Here is an 18,825-nt window from a genome sequence, read left to right on the forward strand (position 1 = left end):
GTTCACCTACTCTGTGTCTCACAAAGACAGTTGTTGTGGACTCATCAGACCAAAGGACAGATTTCCACCAGTCTAATGTCCATTGCTCGTGTTTCTTGGCCTAAGAAAGTCTCTTCTTATTGGTGTCCTTTTGTGTTTTTTTGTTGTTGCAGCAATTCGACCATGAAGGCCTGATTCACACAGTCTCCTCTGAACAGTTGATGTTGAGATGTGTCTTTTAATTGAACTCGGTGAAGCATTTATTTTTTGGCTGCAATTTCGGAGGTGCAGTTAACTCTAATGAACTTATCCTCTGCAGAAGAGGTAACTCTGGGTCTTCCTTTCTAGTGGCGGTCCTCATGAGAGCCAGTTTCATCATAGACTGCACTTGAAGAAACTTTGAAAGTTCTTGAAATTTTACGGATTGACTGACCTTCATGTCTTAAAGTAATGATGGACTGTCATTTCTCTTTGCTTATTTGAGCTGTTCTTGGCATAATATGTAATATAATATCAACTCTACCTTATCACAACACAACTGATTGGCTCAAACGCATTAAGGAAAGAAATTCCACAAATTAACTTTTTAACAAGACACACCTTTTAATTGAAATGCATTCCAGGTGACTACCTCATGAAGCTGTTTTAAGAGTGTGCAAAGCTGTCATCAAGACAAAGGGTGGCTACTTTGAAGAATCTCAAATATAAAATATATTTTGATTCGTTTAACACCTTTTTTGGTTACTACGTGATTCCATGTGTTATTTCATAGTTTTGATGTCTTCACTACAATGTAGAAAATAGTCAAAGAAAAACCCTTGAATGATTAGGTGTGTCCAAACTTTTGACTGGTTCTGTGTATTTATATTCCAGACGTCAACAGTGAAGAGGCGGTTCCCGGGATGCTGGCCTTCTAGGCAGACTTCCTCTGTCCAGTGTCTGTGTTCTTTTGCCCATCTTAATCTTTCTTTTTATTGGCCAGTCTGAAATATGGCTTTTTTTTTTGCAACCCTGAGTTGCCTCTTCACTCTTGACGTTGAGACTTGTGTTTTGTGGGTACTATTTAATGAAGCTGCCAGTTGAGGCATCTGTTTCTCAAACTAGACACACTAATGTACTTGTCCTCTTGCTCATTTGTGCACCGGGGACTCCCACTCCTCTTTCTATTCTGGTTAGAGCCAGTTTACTCTGTTCTATGAAGGGAGTAGTACAAGCATTGTAAAGAAAAGCAAAAAGAAATTGTCCATTAAAATCACAGTGACGAGGTGACTCCGGGATGCTGGCCTTCCTGCCTAGAAGGCCAGCGTTCCGGAGTTGCCTCTTCACTGTTGACGTTGAGACTGGAGTGTTGCGGGTACTATTTAATGAAGCTGCCAGTAGAGGACTTGTGAGGTGTCTGTTTCTCAAACTAGGCACTCTAATGTACTCAGTTGTGCACCGGGGCCAAGGGAGTAGTACACAGCGTTGTACGAAATCTTCAGTTTCTTGGCAATTTCTTGCATGGAATAGCCTTCATTTCTGAGAACAAGAATAGACTGAATAGTTTCAGAAGAAAGTTCTTTGTGGCCATTTTGAGCCTGTAATCAAATCCACAAATGCTGATGTTCCAGATATTCAACTAGTCTAAAGGCCAGTTTTATTGATTATTTAATCAGTACAACAGTTTTCAGCTCTGCTAACATAATTGCAAAAGGGTTTTCTAATGCTCAATTAGCCTTTTAAAATGATAAACTTGGATAAGCTAACACAACATGCAATCGGAACACAGGAGTGATAGTGGCCGATAATGGGCCTCTGTACGCCTATGTAGATATTCCATTAAATATCACTGTTTCCAGCTACAATAGTGATTTACAACATGAACAATGTCTACACTGTATTTCTGATTAATTTGTTATTTTAATGGACAAAAAATGTGCTTCTTTCAAAAACAAGGACATTTCTAAGTGACCCCAAACTTTTGAATGGTAGTGTACATCGGCATAATACATTTTACATCGGTTCATAGAATACTTTTTTCTCTAAGCCAATATGTAATTTAAAGACCAATGTATTGCATTAGGGGTTATGGAGTGGGTTGAGGAGAAAGTTTTGCTGGGTATTTAGATTGAAGGCCTCCATGAAATAACACCATATATATATTTTATAGACCCTAGTGAGTAATCCCAACTCAACTTTTACTTCGGAACCTAGAATAGTTCCCTATCTGTAAACCAATATATATTTCATATACAGTGTACTGCATTGGGAGCATTTATTTGACCTTGGAACAAGTTTTTTTTTTTAAACCCACATTTAATGCACATTTCACTTAAATATGAACAAATATTTATCATAGTTAATGTTTAGAAAATGATTTGTCATATATCATAGATAAATACAGATTAAGGACACTATTTTTTTACTATTACGTGGGGGACTTTTATTGTTCCCGAAATTCCGTGACCCGGAAGTACTTTTTTTTTTTTTTGTATTGCTGACGAGCGGATGCTCTCGAGCTGCACTTGGAAGGTAGCTGAAGTCGTAAGCTGTTGTCGCTTCCTGAACAGGTCTTTTGGCTACCAAGTCATCATGTTTCGCTGTGCGTTTTTGATTTTGTTCCTCGCTCTGGGAAATGGTATGTTTACAGAAATGAACGAAATATTGCTTTGTGTCATCGTTGGGTAATATTGTAATACATAAGAGGAAACTTAAGGTGCTCCGTCACTTCGGGCGGCAGGCCTATCTTCAGCCATATTGCTTGAGCTAACTACGTTATTTATTTGCTGCGCCAGTAGCTAGCTAGGCTAGTTAGCTAGTTTTCTATCAAACATTAGCTGTAGCTAAGTTTAACTCAACAAATTAAAAGTAAAGACTTATTCATGTGAATTTCACCCAACTTTACCGGCAATCAAAGACCCAATAATCTTAAGACATTAAGTTTATGGCACTGTTGACCTGTCATGCTAAATTAGCTAGCTAACGTTCGTTGTGGTTTTAATATCTGTCTTAGTTGACAGGTCATGTTACAGAAAGGACTTCTGGGTGTACAGGGAAAATAACAGCTGTCTCTTAAACACCAAGTAATGTTTGGCATTGTCTTTCATTTGGCTTAGCTAGCAACATCGACCAGCTTCATTCGCCCTGTTCATTTGGAACATGTCTAACATGTTAGATGACTGAAATAGGCTCACAACTCGTAGTTTGCTAAGTAACGTTAGCTACCAGTCACACATTTGCTTAGGTATCAATATGTAATGTACTAGCTAGATAACGTTAGCGTTACTATACTGTTGTAAATCCAGTTCAATCCAAAATCTCAGCTAAATTTACGTTAAGGATTCTCACTTCAGTAACGTTAGCTGTATCTTATTTATGATATATGGCTTTGCGCGTTGATCAGGAAGTTGTCTCGTGACCAAGTATCTGCTGATTGACCTTTTGTTATTTAATTGTAAAACAGCTGCAGTAACATTTTAAACCTGCACAGTAACCGAAGTGATTGCTATAGCAGTTGCTGTCTATAAACCAATCCCCTTGTTATGATTGATAGAAGGAATTTGCACATTGAGCCATGAGAATGTATTTTTTTATAGCCTGGATAGGTTTTGGCCTCCTGCCATGGTGTTGCCAGGACTCATTTGCTATTCAAGTCAGAATCCTTCAAGTTTTTTTTTTTCTCCCCCTCTTCCAATTTTTTCAATTTTCATTAGAATGTTTTCAGTTGAGAAATGGCCCCAGTCCTCTGTTGCAAGCTAAGGCCTCTGATATCAAGTCACTCAGGGTGACGGGACACAGGGTCACTGGTGATAACCTACCAGGGCCAGTTTTACAAAAGCATCTTCAGGCTTAGTTCATTGTTAGAACCTTTTGTAGGAGCATCGTTACATCTCAGCTGTTTCCCAAAATAACCCGTACTAAAGTTGCATTTGGAAACTCTTGTTATTAACTGACTGCCTCAGACCACTAGAACAGCTTAGTGCGTAGTTAGAGCTTTTTTGCCCTTCCATGTCACTTTGTTCATAGAATATCTTTGCTAAACATAGAAGCAAAATATTTATCTGACTGCTGATATCTTCCGAATGAAATTGACTGCAAATACAAAGTTGCCAAATTGTTACAATCAAGTAAAGGATGAAAATATACTTAAAATAAAAACTGAGATGACTGCATTAAACTGACATGCCTAGTTAAATAATGGTGAAATAAATGTTTTCTAAAAAAAATCAATTGAGTTCTATTTTTCCAATAGGCTACTGTCTGTAATTATTTTGCCTCAATGTATTTCATGATGGTGTAACATGTGTGCAATGAAATGCCCAATCTATAATTTGGTGCATTATTGTTGGGAAGCCTAAGCATAATACGCCACTTCAATATTTGCAGCCATAGGGGCTAATATCATTCTAGGAGCTGATCTGTCATCAGTTTTGTGGGGTAATTCTAATGTTAAGGTAAGATTAACACTTCAAACATTCTCTCTGCGTGGTAGGAACAATGCCTCTTTAAAACAATTGTAAACCTAAGTTCCGTCGCAATCTGGAAACCGGGCCCATTTAGTTCCATGTGAGATTGCTCAGATGATGAACACTTTCACAACAATGAAGGTTTGGAAATTGTTAGCATATGGTGTGTTCCCCACTGAGTTTTACAATAATTTAAATATTTTGGGTACTTGTAAAGGCAAGTAGAAAATGACCAAAACTAGGCTACCTATGCTGTGTGTTTACTGTGAATTTATTGAAATTTAGTTTGTTTTCAGGAGTCCCCCAACCATTCTGCCTCATAACATATCAAGAAAATTGCTGTTAATTTTTATTTCAGAACTCCGTCTATCACATGGGACTGAAGTGTCAGTCAACAACACGGAGAACAAATTATGCCTCTACGCCAATTTGATGGTCAACTTCTCAGTCGCATATGAAGTTGGTGTAAATAAGGTGTGTATTTACTCTTTAAATGTTTTTCTGCATGGTAATATACATAGGCCTATAAATAACTCTTGATATGATTTGTCACTCTGCTTAATAAGTTGAGTTGAGTGTCTACTTTGACAAATATAGTTCTTAATGTAATCACAGAGGGGACAAGAGGGAGTAACTGCAAGGAAAAGTCTTCTGTCTGTTCAGCGGTTTATCCTGTAATTGTCATGGCTTGTCTTGTTACACCAGGGTTTGTCAAAGTTATTGTCCCTAGCAATAAAAAAGCATAATTACGTGAAAATGCCCTCGGAGCCGGTGTTTGGAGGATATATTGGCATGTTGTTAGGCTCGAGATGATGTGGAGGGCCAGGTTAGCAATGTATTAAAATAATGATTGGCATACTCATACTATTTCATCCTTCCACAAGCTATAGTCCCGGCACAAATCTAGGGTTGCTACCCAAGCCGGCTGGTCATTTGTTCTATCAGTTCGGTTGCTAGAGAGTCGTTCAGTCTTTTTGTTCTGTGTTTATGGACCCGACCCAGTCGTTCATTCTAAATGTTCCATTGCCATACTGGCTGGCAACATTCTTATTGCTTGCTTGCTAGCTAGCCAACTACAGCTAACTTAGTCATTTAAAAAAGCAGCTAGAATAACTGCGAAGTATTTTCATTTGTATAAGCGGTTTTCTATTGACATTTATTTGGATACATCCATAACAATGAGCTAATGAGGTGCGGTTTTGCCTGGCATGGAAAATTTGCTTACCTGTCAAGACACCGTTGTTCATAGGAGCCAGCCAACAACACAGCTACTACAATCACTTCCAACTGAAGCTGGGAAGACTGCAAACTAGCTGCACTTCATTTCGTTTTACCCATTTTCGGTTGACATATCTTTGTATATATCCATAAAAATGATGCCAGCTGATTCATAATTTAGACCGGCTGAAAAACGCTGCCTGTCTGTCTCGTCCCTACTCACGATACGTTAATTACTATGGATTGAATTTGAATATTGAAACAATGTTGCAAATGTCGGATAGAAGGATAGCAGGATTTATACAAATCTCTGTTGAAAACTGTTAGTTTAAAAGAAATGTTAGAATATGTCTCTGCTTTTTATAGTAGAGATCAAGTCTATAAATTGCTTGGCTGGGCTGATGAGACATTGGATTGCGCAGTCAGATGGAACAGAATAAATAGACATTTTACCTTCATAGATTTGGCCAGAGGTAACTTGTGAAATAGACACCGGATGGAAGCCGGTTTTAACCAATCAGGATTAGACCCACCCTTTGTCGCAGAATATGAAATATTATTTTTTTCCCCCCCTGCTAATCCATCATTATAATGGACACACTGTTATGTTATGTCTACTGTACTATTTTGTCATGATGCGAAATGGCACTGTTCCTGAGGAAGTACTTGGCGGGAAATGATAAAAGGGAATCCATATTTTAATGACTGTCCAATATATTCGTCCTCTTTCAGAGTGAAACTGTTATTTTGGTACTGCCTGAAAATGTGACAACTGAAGGGAGCGCCTGTGAAAACACAACATCGACATTGAAACTCAGTTTTGGAGATGGGCACAGTTGGACAGTGGATTTCACTAAAAAGAACAAAACCTACCAAGTAGATACCATTGTCTTCTCCTACAATCTCAATGACTCAAGCGTCTTCCCCAACTCTACATCAAAAGGTAACGAACTAGTGACTACATAGTTATGATGTCATGATACTGTTAATTCACGATATACAAATTTAGTATTGTTGTTGATATGACACATGCTGATATTTGACAATCCTTCTTGCTTTTAGAAACCAAGTCTGTGACAGTAAAGTCAATTATCACCAACGTGAGTGTGGACACCTACTACTCCTGCAAGAGTGCAGATGTCCGGACAGTAGAGTCTGTCATTCAGACACTGTATGATGTTGCTCTACAGGCGTTTGTGATTAACGGCAGCAAAAGTGACACCGGTAGGTAGTACGAGCATCAGGCCATTGTAAGATCAACTGTGCCACAATCATGCAGTGCATTCGGAAAATATTCAGTCTCCTTGACTTTTTCCACATTTTGTTAATTCTAAAATAGATTAAATAATTTTTCCCTCGTCAGTCTAAACAAAATAATGACAAAGCGAAAACAGGTTTTTGGAAATACCATATTTACCTAAGTATTCAGACTCTTTGCTATGAGACTCGAAATTGAGCTCAGGTGCATCCTGTTTCCATTGATCATCCTTGGTGTTTCTAAAACTTAATTGGCGTCCACCTGTGGTAAATTCAATTGATTGGGCATGGTTTGGAAAGGCACACACCTGTCTATATACGGTTCCACAGTTGACAGTGCATGTCAGAGCGAAAACCAAGCCATGAGGTCGAGGGAATTGTCCGTAGATCCCCGAGACAGGATTGTGTCGAAGCACAGATCTGGGGAAGGGTACAAAAAATGTCTGCAGCATTGAAGGTTCCCAAGAACGCAGTGGCCTCCATCATTCTTAAATGAAAGAAGATTGGAACCACCAAGACTTCCTAGTCTAGGCAGCCAGCTCTAACTGAGCAATCGGGGGAGAAGGGCATTGGTCAGGGAGATGATCAAGAACCTGATGGTCACTGACAGCTCCAGAGTTCTTCTGTGGAGATGGGAGAACCTTCAAGAATGACAACCATCTCTGCAGCACTCCACCAATCAAGCCTTTATGGTAGAGTGGCCAGATGGAATCCACTCCTCAGTAAAAGGCACATGACAGCCCGCTTGGAGTTTGCCAAGATGCACCTAAAGGACTCTCAGAACATGAGAAACAAGATTATCTGGTCTAATGAAACCAAGATTGAACTCTTTGGCCTGAATGCCAAGCGTCACGTTTGGAGGAAATCTGGTTTGATGGCTTCGGGACAAGTCTCTGAATGTCCTTGATTGGTCCAGCCTGAAAATAGCTGTGCAGCGGCGCTCCCCATCCAACCGGACAGAGCTTGAGAGGATCTGCAGAGAACAGTGGGATAAACTCCCCAAATACATGTGTGCCAAGCTTGTCATACCCAAGAAGACTCAAGGCTGTAATTGCTGCCAAAGGTGCATCAACAAAGTACTTAGTAAGGGTCTGAATACTTATGTTAATGTGATATTTGCATAATTGTCTTAACTATTTTTGCTTTTTCATTTTTGAATAACGTAACAAAATGTGGGAAAAGTTAAGGGGTCTGAATACTTTCCAAATGCACTGTATGTCAAACAATTTTACTGTTTTCTCCAGGGTTGTGGTCAATTCCAATTAATAAGGGTCAATTCAGGAAGTGAACTGAAATTCAGTTTACTTCCTGAAATGCAATTGATCCCAACCCTGTTGGTTCTCTGAACTTAATAGGTTCTCTGTTTTCCCTACATAGACACCATATGCTCCGCTGACATGACCTCCACCACTGTGGCGCCCACCACGACCGTTTCCACCACAGCTGCCCCCACTTCTACCCCTACACTGCCCACGCCCACTACTGGAAAGTACAGCATCGCAACCGACGTCAACAGCACAGCCTGCCTGATGGCCACCTTCGGCCTACAGATCGGCTACAAGCATGGAGACGTATGTATACAAGTAGGATAGCGATTGTAAAATAGGCCCTTACTTTTGATCTTTCTTATTTTAGCATGCAATAGTCTGTTCAATTGAACATTTTCAGATATGTTTGTCAGAGAACATGATTTTCTTGTCTATGAAGAAAGGTCTTTGTTGCTAGTATGTTAGTGTTGTTTACCGACCTGTGTTTTCCCCTTTATTAGAAAGAGGAGACCATCAACCTGGTGCCCAATATGACTGAAGTGGGCGGAGCCTGTAGGGCCAACAGCAGCGATCTCATGTTGACATCGGATACAATCACCATCATGTTCACGTTCAGCAACGTAAGGCGATGAAGCCAGACACGTAAAAAAAAAAAAATCTGAAACCAAGTCCGGTATTATCCTGGTTGGCTGCATTTAGCATGTAGACAGTTGGACAAATACAGAGTAGGGTCTGTTTCAGTCAAACTGATAAGTGTTTCCTTGCACGTTACAGGACGGCAAGAAGTTCCAACTGCACGCTCTGAATGTCACAGTGATACCAGCCACTGGTAAGCAGCAATGCACTACAAACCCCTTCAGAAACCAAGATCCTATCCTAACATCCAATTAGGGACAACTTTATTCTCCCCGGGGTGCCATTTTTCTTCGAAACAGTGCAGCTTTGTAATAAACAGTATACATTACACACTCAGCACCTGCACAGTACATGCAATGCATATTAGAACATTGCTCACTCTGTGTGTTATGTCTAGGGGCTCCCGTCGTTGCAGTCAATACCAACATGTCCATTTGGGCGGCGGCGGTAGGCAGCTCTTACATGTGCAACAAGGAGCAGACCTTAAACGTCACCGACACGCTCACTCTCTACACGTTCGAGCTTCGCGTCCAGCCCTTTGAAGTCAACAAAGGCGAATTCGCTACAGGTAGGTGTCTTCCTGAGATGGTGACTTTGCGTCATTACCCTTATGTTAGTGGTACGCTAAAGCCAAATGCAGCTAACATGCTTGAAACTGAGACATGGACTGTAATAACCATTATGGGCTTCAGTAGAATAGGTTACATGTCCAGTTTGGTGAAACGGGTAAGTATTTGAGGTCATGCCATGCTTCTGCCCTAAAAAGGTTAACAACCAAATGATCATGAGAAGATGTTCCAAGTTGTGCTCATTGATTCTCTCTCTCGTCTGCAGCCCATGAATGTTCACTGGATGACACCAGCATCTTAATCCCTATCATTGTTGGTGCCGCCCTGGCTGGCTTGATTCTCATTGTAGTGATTGCTTACGTGATTGGTCGTAGGAAGACCTATGTGGGATATCAGACCCTCTAAAAAGCAATCTGTGATAATTAATCAAGAACACAGGTTGATCCTTGTGTGGGGTGGCGGTCCCAAAGCCTGGTCCTGGATGGCTGTCTCAGTGCAGTCTTTCAATTGACGACTGACTTGTACAACTGGAATAGTCAGACTGTCACCTCCTTACTTCAGCCACTCTTAAGAGCTGCTCTTAGACTTGAGCTTAGTCTAGCTTTGCTTAGGTGTAGACTTGAGCTTAGTCTAGCTTTGCTTAGGTGTAGACTTGAGCAGCTTTATTCAGGTAAACCTGAAGACTCAAAATGCTCTCCGGGACCAGGTTCGACTGTCATACCCCGTTTATTTGTTTGATTTCCGTTTTGTTTGATTTGCTTAATCTTTTTTTTCTGTTGTAAAGGAGCAAGTGCATGATTATTTGACCTCTGTGCAATTTTTTGAAACCTTTGGAACCAGTAAAGGCCTTATTTATTGAACATTCTCAGTGATTGCACCTGACCCATCTGACATTACTTGCCGGAGGATTCTCATTCAGGGTAGGGATGCTTTTTATGAAGTAGCACATTTCATAGAAACACCAGTTAAAGTCCTTGTGCTACAGTTTGCACATTTTCACGAGGAGCTGTGACAATTGGGGGCTGTGCCCTTTTCACTCTGAATCATGCACTTGCTCCCTCCCTCCCTTTGGCATACCTTTTTTTTGTTTATGTTCTTATTGAATTTGTGTATTTTCATTCAACCTTTCTTTTGTGGTTTTATTCATCCTCACAACTCATCGTAGCAGTGCACCATTTTGACTGACTTGAACATTTCACATTTGCCTCGCTGCTCAATGAGACATCATTGAGTAGCTTTGTTGATTTGGCTCAGGAACTCTTTTACGAACTAACCAGGATCAAGGTCTGCTGCTTTGCGCTCCTTGCTCTTTCAGCTCGTTACTGATCATCCACTAGTTGGTCATTAGTTTGAATTTGGAAATGTGACTTTTTGACTGAAATGTGTGGCCGCAACTCGGGTAAAAAGAAAAGGTGGTATTGCTGGCATATAGTTCCGTCTCTAAGTTGATTTGACAAAACAAGGCCTCCGTCATTTATATTCACGCACAGCAGTACTTGACGTATGGTTGCCACCAATGTCAGTCTGTCTCTGACTTTGACTGACTGGCTCACATTGTGTAGTGTGAAATCTACCAAGTGTTTAATTAACTTTGAAAAGTCCATGCCTAGTTTGAGGATGTAAAAGACAAACCTGAAAAGAAAGGTAACACAAAACCCCTCCTGTCATTACATGTTGGCGTTAGGTTTAAAAAAGGGATAGCTCTGATTATTTGCGGTCATTCAAACCTGTTCTTCGCAGATGGTGGTGATTCTTTTTTTTTTAATACATTTTAAATGCACTTAATTGTTCAGTAAGTTTGACATAAATTGAAAATGTGTGCTGCAATGTTACTTACACCTGTGTATATTATAGCTGTTGCTGTGGTGTTGCTCCCGAAAGCTGCCACTTAGTAAGGGGGCACTTGTGACCACGGCTGGGGTCTATTCCATTTCAATTAATAAATTCTAATTCCAATTTGCCTCACAGCTTTTTCATGAGGAAAATTGGAATTATAATTTCAGCTTTCTTCCTGAATTGACTTAAATGAAATGGAATTGACTCTAACCCTGCCTAGTTGACCGCTTGTAAGTTGCACCAATCGATCGAGTAGGAGAAAGGATGATTGTCCACAGGATTTGCAGTACATGTGTATATTGTCGTACTGTTAGGACAGGTGAAAATGGGTAGTTGCTGTGTATTATCGCTTTGTCGTAGTGAGATGGTCTGCATGAGACATGAAGAAATTTGATTGCCGCCTTTAATTTCTGTTGATCAATCAGTCAACCCCAAAACATTTAAGATGCTGTATATGTGAATGATTTGCTTTTTTTTCCTTTTCAAATATATTATTGCTTTTACATTCCAGTGTGTTGTCTTGGAAAATTGACTGCTTTTGTACAAATTCTGTTTGTTACTTTGGTTTTAAAATTGTATTTTTTTTCTTGACCACGTCAACAATCAGTTCTAAAATACAATTTTGAAAACATTTACTATACCCAATTTTCATTCACTTGACATGATCAAATGTTATGATTGTGACAATTTTGTGCCTTGCTCAACAAAGCAGCTCCATTTTGAGATTCAATCACGTTTGATTACATTTACATTAACGAATCGGATTATTTGGCTCCTATTTTTTTTTTCTCTCCTAGTTTATGTATTCATTAAGCAGCATGTTAAGAAACGGGAAATCCCAATTACAGGACAGACCCATTCTTCAAATTAAGATACGCTGAACACCTTCCTAATATTTGTTACTTTAGAACGGCCTCAATTCGTCTGTGCATGGACTGACTCAACAAGGTGTCGAAAGCATTCAACCGGGATGCTGGCCCATGTTCCATGTTGGTTCCATGTTGGTTCCATGTTGGTTCCATGTTGGTTCCATGTTGGTTCCATGTTGGTTCCATGTTGGTTCCATGTTGGTTCCATGTTGGTTCCATGTTGGTTCCATGTTGGTTCCATGTTGACTCCATGTTGACTCCATGTTGACTCCATGTTGACTCCATGTTGACTCCATGTTGACTCCATGTTGACTCCATGTTGACTCCATGTTGACTCCATGTTGACTCCAATGCTTCCCACACAATTTTGTCATTCCCTTTCACCCACTGAATGGCACACATACACAATCGATGTCGCAAGGCTAAAATACTTACTTAACCGGTCTCCTCTTTCGTCTACACTGGTTGATTTGAAGTGGATTTAACAAGTGACATCAATAAGGATCATACTTTTAATCTGGATTCACCTGGTCAGTCTGTCATGGAAAAGCAAGGTGTTCATAATGTTTAAACTCGGTGTACATTCTTTTCTTCTGTGGCGGTGAACAATGTTAATTTTTGAATTCCTTTTCAATAGGCTTTTAGCTGCAATAAATGGGAATGGAAATTGTGCATAAACTGGCGTGGATCATTTTTAATATTTTACAATATTATTGGTCCCCCGGACATTTTAGTAAATCCCTCCTTTGTTTTCCAACTATTCTTGACTGAAGTGTCTATGATTGACCATGCATTCACCATTTTGATGTTTTACCTTTCTTCCACCCTGCAACCCCCCCCGTGCCCACTTTCTTTACTGTCATCCAGCGGAGGATTGCCAAGACGATACGACAGAGAGCTGGCTTGTTCCTATAGCGGTCGGGGTTGCCTTGACTTTACTGGTCCTCATTGTGTTGGTTGCCTATTTCATTGGAAGAAAGCGAAACCAGGGCACTGGCTATGAGCACTTCTAAATTATCTTCACTATGCTGAGGCTATAACTTCGGTCATCTGGATAATTGTTGATTTAATTTGACTAATATACTGTGCAGAGTTTACTTAATGGTGAAATTCACCGGATGGAAAGCTCTTTCTCATGAAACAATGACTTGGAGAAGCGGCTGTGTTAACGATGGCATGTAACAGCTGTGTGTGTAATTAGAATTGATTGATTTTGATTGACACATCTTATATTCCTCATCACATGGTTGACTATAGATGGCTGATGACCAAATGTTTTCCTAATTGCAATTAATGCCCATGCTCTGACGGACCCTGATGAATATGTCTTGGTTCTGAACTTGCTGCTTTAAAAAAAAATCTAATTTATTCCATGTCTGTGAAGGACTTAACCAAATCCTGTTTCTTCTCTCCTCTTAACTCTGGTCTTTTCTGCTGACTAATCACTAGCATGCTATCATTGCTAACCCTTCTTCTCTGTCTCTTCTCTGTGGCAGCCGTGGAGTGCTTCATGGACTCTGATTTGAGCTTTCTGGTGCCCATTGCTGTGGGCGTGGCACTCAGCTTCCTAATCATCCTTGTGCTTATCTCTTACCTGATTGGCCGGAGGAAGAGTCGCACTGGCTACCAGTCTGTATAATCCAACCAATCACAGCTGCTTTTGCCTCTACCCATTCCCTCATATCCTCCAAGCCCCTCACAACATGTTCCCTGTTGCCTCCCCATCCCCAAAGCTTCTATGGCATCCAAATGTTTCTTTCCATTTCCCATGGGTCTTTCCTTGATGTTACCCTCAGCAAATTCCCTTTTCACACACCTACCCTACTTCTCACCCCACCCAACAGTTCTTTTGAAAGTCCTTTTCGTATGACTTAAGTCATCAAGCAACAAAACATGTCAAAATGATCAGTGGTTTTACACCAAGTGTGTTTGGATGTAAATTGCATGGAGTATCATGGCTCCTCTTAATAACAGGGCATCAGTTGTTTATTCCCAGAGGTTCATATGAATGAGGCTGTTTTCTCACACTGTTCTGTTGATATCCTGTATTATATTTGTGTACATTTTAATTGCTCTCTTGTATAGAATGAATGTTCATTTTTGATGAATAGAGATGTCAAATTATACTGAGAAAATATTGAAAGCGCATTGAAATTTAGAGCCAATGTTATATCTAAGTATCCATTGGTAAATCTTTGCAGAATTAGAAAATGCCATTTATTTTTATGAATTCCCTCATTAAATTAGCAGATTCTTAATTGTGATTGTACCCCCTGCACTTATTTCTCTTAGTCGTAGTACAATAAAAGGGTTTTGACTAGACTGGATACAGCTTTTGTCAGATTTGACTTTTCATGGCAGGTTAGGAGAATTAGGTTATGGTTAGGAAATTGTATTCCTTTCTAGCCATGACCCAATGAAAGGGACACTAACTTTACAAAGACACATAGCTACTAACCAGCATTTGGAGCAGTTGCATAAATGTCATTTTGATGTTTGTATTTTCACTAATGTTACAAAGTCCCCTCGGAAAGGAGGATGATGGCATAGTCTTGGGTCTGGTATCAGAAATGGCCCAGGTAAGAAATCTACAACAAGAACTGGGTCATGTTCAGTAGGGAGAATGTTTTGAAACTTTATAAACTGTGAGGTACTGCCTAAACAATAGAAAAATTCTGTTGCAACCCTTTTTGCTACCGCGTATCCTTCTGAATGCGACCCAGGCCTCATAATAGGAAGTATAAGAATTGACCAAAATGATTTTATGACCAAAGCCTGGACAGGAAGGAAACTCCTTTCTGAACCTCCCCATCTCAGAGCAGGTAAATTAACAGCCACATTTTTTTTTTTTTTTTTTGAAAAACAGTAAAATTAATTCAGTGTGTTTTGACCAAGGATGCTATTTCCTTACTGTTCTTGTATCATGCTCATTATTCGGTGTGAACTTCTGTTTTGTACCAATACTTATGATTATACTGATCCTGGTTAAGTTTGCCTCTAAGATGTGGTTTTGTGCCTTTTTGTTGCACTACTATTCCCCTCATAACCAAGTCTGTCTCTTATCTCATGACGATTGTGAAATGATGTAAGCTCGTTGAACTAAAGTTGAGGGAAACGTTTAAATAAAGTTGCTTTCCTTTTTTGTAGCAATTTGCTGACTCCTATTTTATTAACCACCGTTGGTGTTCTCCTTTCCTTTTTATTGCGCTTGTTAAACCACAAGGACATCACTCGTGACTGGCATTATCTCTGTGTATACAGTTGTAAAACTGTCAGTGTTAGGCAAAAAAAAACTGCAATATTCAGGCCCAAAGATGAGACTTTGGTCAGGATCATGACTGTATAATCTCGAATAGCATAATGGCGTCATGAATGTTACCTCTTCAATGACTCCCTGTGCATTCAGTAAGTATTCAGACCCCTCTTAAATAAAAATGACCTTAATCTACACACAATACCCCATAATGACAAAGCAAAAACAGGGTATTAGAACGTTTTGCAAGTGAATTGCAAATAAACTGAAATGCTTTATTTACGTAACTATTCAGCCCTTTTGCTATGAGACTTGAACTTGACTTCCGGTGCATCCTGTTCATCCATTGACCATTCTTGAGATTGGAGTCCACCTGTGGTAAATTCAATTGATTGGACATGATGTGGAAAGGCACAAACCTGTCTATATAAGGTCCCACAGTTGACCGTGGATGTCGGAGCAAAAATCAAGCCATGAGGTCGAAGGAATTGTCTGCAGGGCTCCAAGACAGGATTGTGTCAAGGCACAGATCTGGGGAACGGTACCAAAAAATGGGAGATGGGCAAACCTTCCAGAAGGACAACCATCTCTGCAGCACACCACCAATCAGGCCTTTATATCTTTATGGTAGAGTGGCCAGATGGAAGCCGCCACTCAGTAAAAGGCACCGCCTGCTTGGAGTTTGCCAAAGGCACCTAAAGGACTCCGACCATGAGAAACAACATTCTCTAGTCTGATGAAATCAAGATACAACTCTTTGGCCTGAATACCAAGCGTCACGTCTGGAGGAAACCTGGCACCATCCCTACAGTGAAGCATGGTGGTGGCAGCATCATGTTGTGGGGATGTTTTTCAGCGGCAGGGACTGGGAGAGTGGGCAGGACCGAGGGGAAGATGAACGGAGCAAAGTACAGAGAGATCCTTGATGAAAACTTCCAGAGCTCTCAGGACCTCAGACTGGAGTGAAGGTTCACCTTCTAACAGGACAACGACCATAAGCACACAGCCAAGACAACGCAGGAGTGGTTTCGGGACAAGTTTCTGAATGTCCTTGAGTGGCCTAGCCAGAGCCCAGACTTGAACCCGATCGAACATCTCTGCAGCGACATTCCCCATCCAACCTCACAGAGCTTGAGAGGATCTGCAGAGAACAATGGTTGAAACTCCCAAAATACAAGCTTGTAGCTTCATACCCAAGAAGATTCAAGGCTTCAAGTCGAAGGTGCATCAACAAAGTACTGAGTAAAGGGTCCGAAAACTTACGTAAATGTGATCTTTCAATTTTTGTAATCCTGTTTTTGCTTTGTTGTAATGGGGTATTGTATGTAGATGGAGGGCGGCAGGGTGGTGGGTAGTGGTTAGAGCGTTGGACTAGTAACCAGAAGGTTGCGAGTTCAAACCCTCGAGCTGACAAGGTACAAATCTGTCGTTCTGCCCCCGAACAGGCAGTTAACCCACTGTTCCTAGGCCGTCATTGAAAATAAGAATTTGTTCTTAACTGACTTGCCTGGTTAAATAAAGGTAAAATGAAATTGAGGGGAAAAGAACAATTTAATTTTAGAAAAAGGCTGTAATGTAACAAAATGTGGAAAAATAATACTTTCCAAATGCACGCCATTGAAAATAAGAATTTGTTCTTAACTGACTTGCCTGGTTAAATAAAGGTAAAATAAAATTGAGGAGAAAAGAACAATTTAATTTTAGAAAAAGGCTGTAATGTCACAAAATGTGGAAAAATAATACTTTCCAAATGCTTTCCAAATTATGGGCGATTTTGCAAAGTTTAAAAAAATATTTTCTTTTATATTTTTTGCATGTTTTTGTGGATTTCACTATTTTCCATTGAGAAGCCAATGGTCCCACACCCTGACTTTTGATATTCTATGTATTTCAACAAGAAAAGTGTTTAACATATTTATGCGCACACAATTTTAAAAATAATTTCAGCCAGTAGTTTTGAAAGTGGTGCTCACGAGACAAAAGTGGGCCCCATTTTTGTGTGTGTGCTTCGTCATCAAATTGTGTCCTATGACACCCTTTTCCTGTGATATTTTCTTTGGGGGGTGGGTTAGGGATATGTTACGAATCTAATTCGTACTAGCTATAAGTTACGCGTTTGTTGTCCGTTAGAAACTAGAGTGTATTTTATATGCAGCTGGTTAGAAAAGGAGTCCTCAATATATATACAGTGCCTTGCGAAAGTATTCGGCCCCCTTGAACTTTGCGACCTTTTGCCACATTTCAGGCTTCAAACATAAAGATATAAAACTGTATTTTTTTTGTGAAGAATCAACAAGTGGGACACAATCATGAAGTGGAACGACATTTATTGGATATTTCAAACTTTTTTAACAAATCAAAAACTGAAAAATTGGGCGTGCAAAATTATTCAGCCCCCTTAAGTTAATACTTTGTAGTGCCACCTTTTGCTGCGATTACAGCTGTAAGTCGCTTGGGGTATGTCTCTATCAGTTTTGCACATCGAGAGACTGAAATTTTTTCCCATTCCTCCTTGCAAAACAGCTTGAGCTCAGTGAGGTTGGATGGAGAGCATTTGTGAACAGCAGTTTTCAGTTCTTTCCACAGATTCTCGATTGGATTCAGGTCTGGACTTTGACTTGGCCATTCTAACACCTGGATATGTTTATTTTTGAACCATTCCATTGTAGATTTTGCTTTATGTTTTGGATCATTGTCTTGTTGGAAGACAAATCTCCGTCCCAGTCTCAGGTCTTTTGCAGACTCCATCAGGTTTTCTTCCAGAATGGTCCTGTATTTGGCTCCATCCATCTTCCAATCAATTTTAACCATCTTCCCTGTCCCTGCTGAAGAAAAGCAGGCCCAAACCATGATGCTGCCACCACCATGTTTGACATTGGGGATGGTGTGTTCAGCTGTGTTGCTTTTACGCCAAACATAACGTTTTGCATTGTTGCCAAAAAGTTCAATTTTGGTTTCATCTGACCAGAGCACCTTCTTCCACATGTTTGGTGTGTCTCCCAGGTGGCTTGTGGCAAACTTTAAACGACACTTTTTATGGATATCTTTAAGAAATGGCTTTCTTCTTGCCACTCTTCCATAAAGGCCAGATTTGTGCAATATACGACTGATTGTTGTCCTATGGACAGAGTCTCCCACCTCAGCTGTAGATCTCTGCAGTTCATCCAGAGTGATCATGGGCCTCTTGGCTGCATCTCTGATCAGTCTTCTCTTTGTATGAGCTGAAAGTTTAGAGGGACGGCCAGGTCTTGGTAGATTTGCAGTGGTCTGATACTCCTTCCATTTCATTATTATCGCTTGCACAGTGCTCCTTGGGATGTTTAAAGCTTGGGAAATATTTTTGTATCCAAATCCAGCTTTAAACTTCTTCACAACAGTATCTCAGACCTGCCTGGTGTGTTCCTTGTTCTTCATGATGCTCTCTGCGCTTTTAACGGACCTCTGAGACTATCACAGTGCAGGTGCATTTATACGGAGACTTGATTACACACAGGT

General features: G+C 40.2%; 1 protein-coding gene across 3 annotated transcripts; it reads left to right on the forward strand.

The window, feature by feature from the left end:
• The first annotated feature begins 2,457 nt into the window (after positions 1–2,457).
• LOC139390730 (lysosomal-associated membrane protein 2) lies at positions 2,458–15,227 on the forward strand. 3 transcript variants are annotated; one of them, XM_071138058.1, is made up of 9 exons: positions 2,458–2,596; positions 4,783–4,898; positions 6,375–6,585; positions 6,705–6,866; positions 8,277–8,470; positions 8,668–8,787; positions 8,942–8,996; positions 9,201–9,371; positions 13,574–15,227. In XM_071138058.1, the coding sequence occupies exons 1-9, from the start codon at positions 2,467–2,469 to the stop codon at positions 13,714–13,716; spliced, it is 1,302 nt and encodes a 433-aa protein (XP_070994159.1). In that variant the 5' UTR covers positions 2,458–2,466; the 3' UTR covers positions 13,717–15,227. The 3 variants fall into 3 exon arrangements, with proteins under 3 accessions (XP_070994159.1, XP_070994158.1, XP_070994160.1); XM_071138057.1 differs by having other exon boundaries at positions 2,461–2,596; positions 12,945–15,227; XM_071138059.1 differs by lacking the exon at positions 13,574–15,227 and adding an exon at positions 9,638–11,839 and having other exon boundaries at positions 2,480–2,596.
• Positions 15,228–18,825: the final 3,598 nt, after the last annotated feature.

This window comes from Oncorhynchus clarkii, chromosome 31 (genome assembly GCF_045791955.1).
Source record: "Oncorhynchus clarkii lewisi isolate Uvic-CL-2024 chromosome 31, UVic_Ocla_1.0, whole genome shotgun sequence".
Classification (NCBI taxonomy): Eukaryota; Metazoa; Chordata; class Actinopteri; order Salmoniformes; family Salmonidae; genus Oncorhynchus; species Oncorhynchus clarkii.

Coding starts and splice junctions, on each gene's coding strand:
- LOC139390730 (XM_071138057.1), top strand. CDS start 2,467: ATGCTCTCGAGCTGCACTTGGAAGGTAGCTGAAGTCGTAAGCTGTTGT. Junction 6,867..8,276: donor CGGCAGCAAAAGTGACACCG/GTAGGTAGTACG, acceptor TTCCCTACATAG/ACACCATATGCTCCGCTGAC. Junction 8,997..9,200: donor CACAGTGATACCAGCCACTG/GTAAGCAGCAAT, acceptor TGTTATGTCTAG/GGGCTCCCGTCGTTGCAGTC.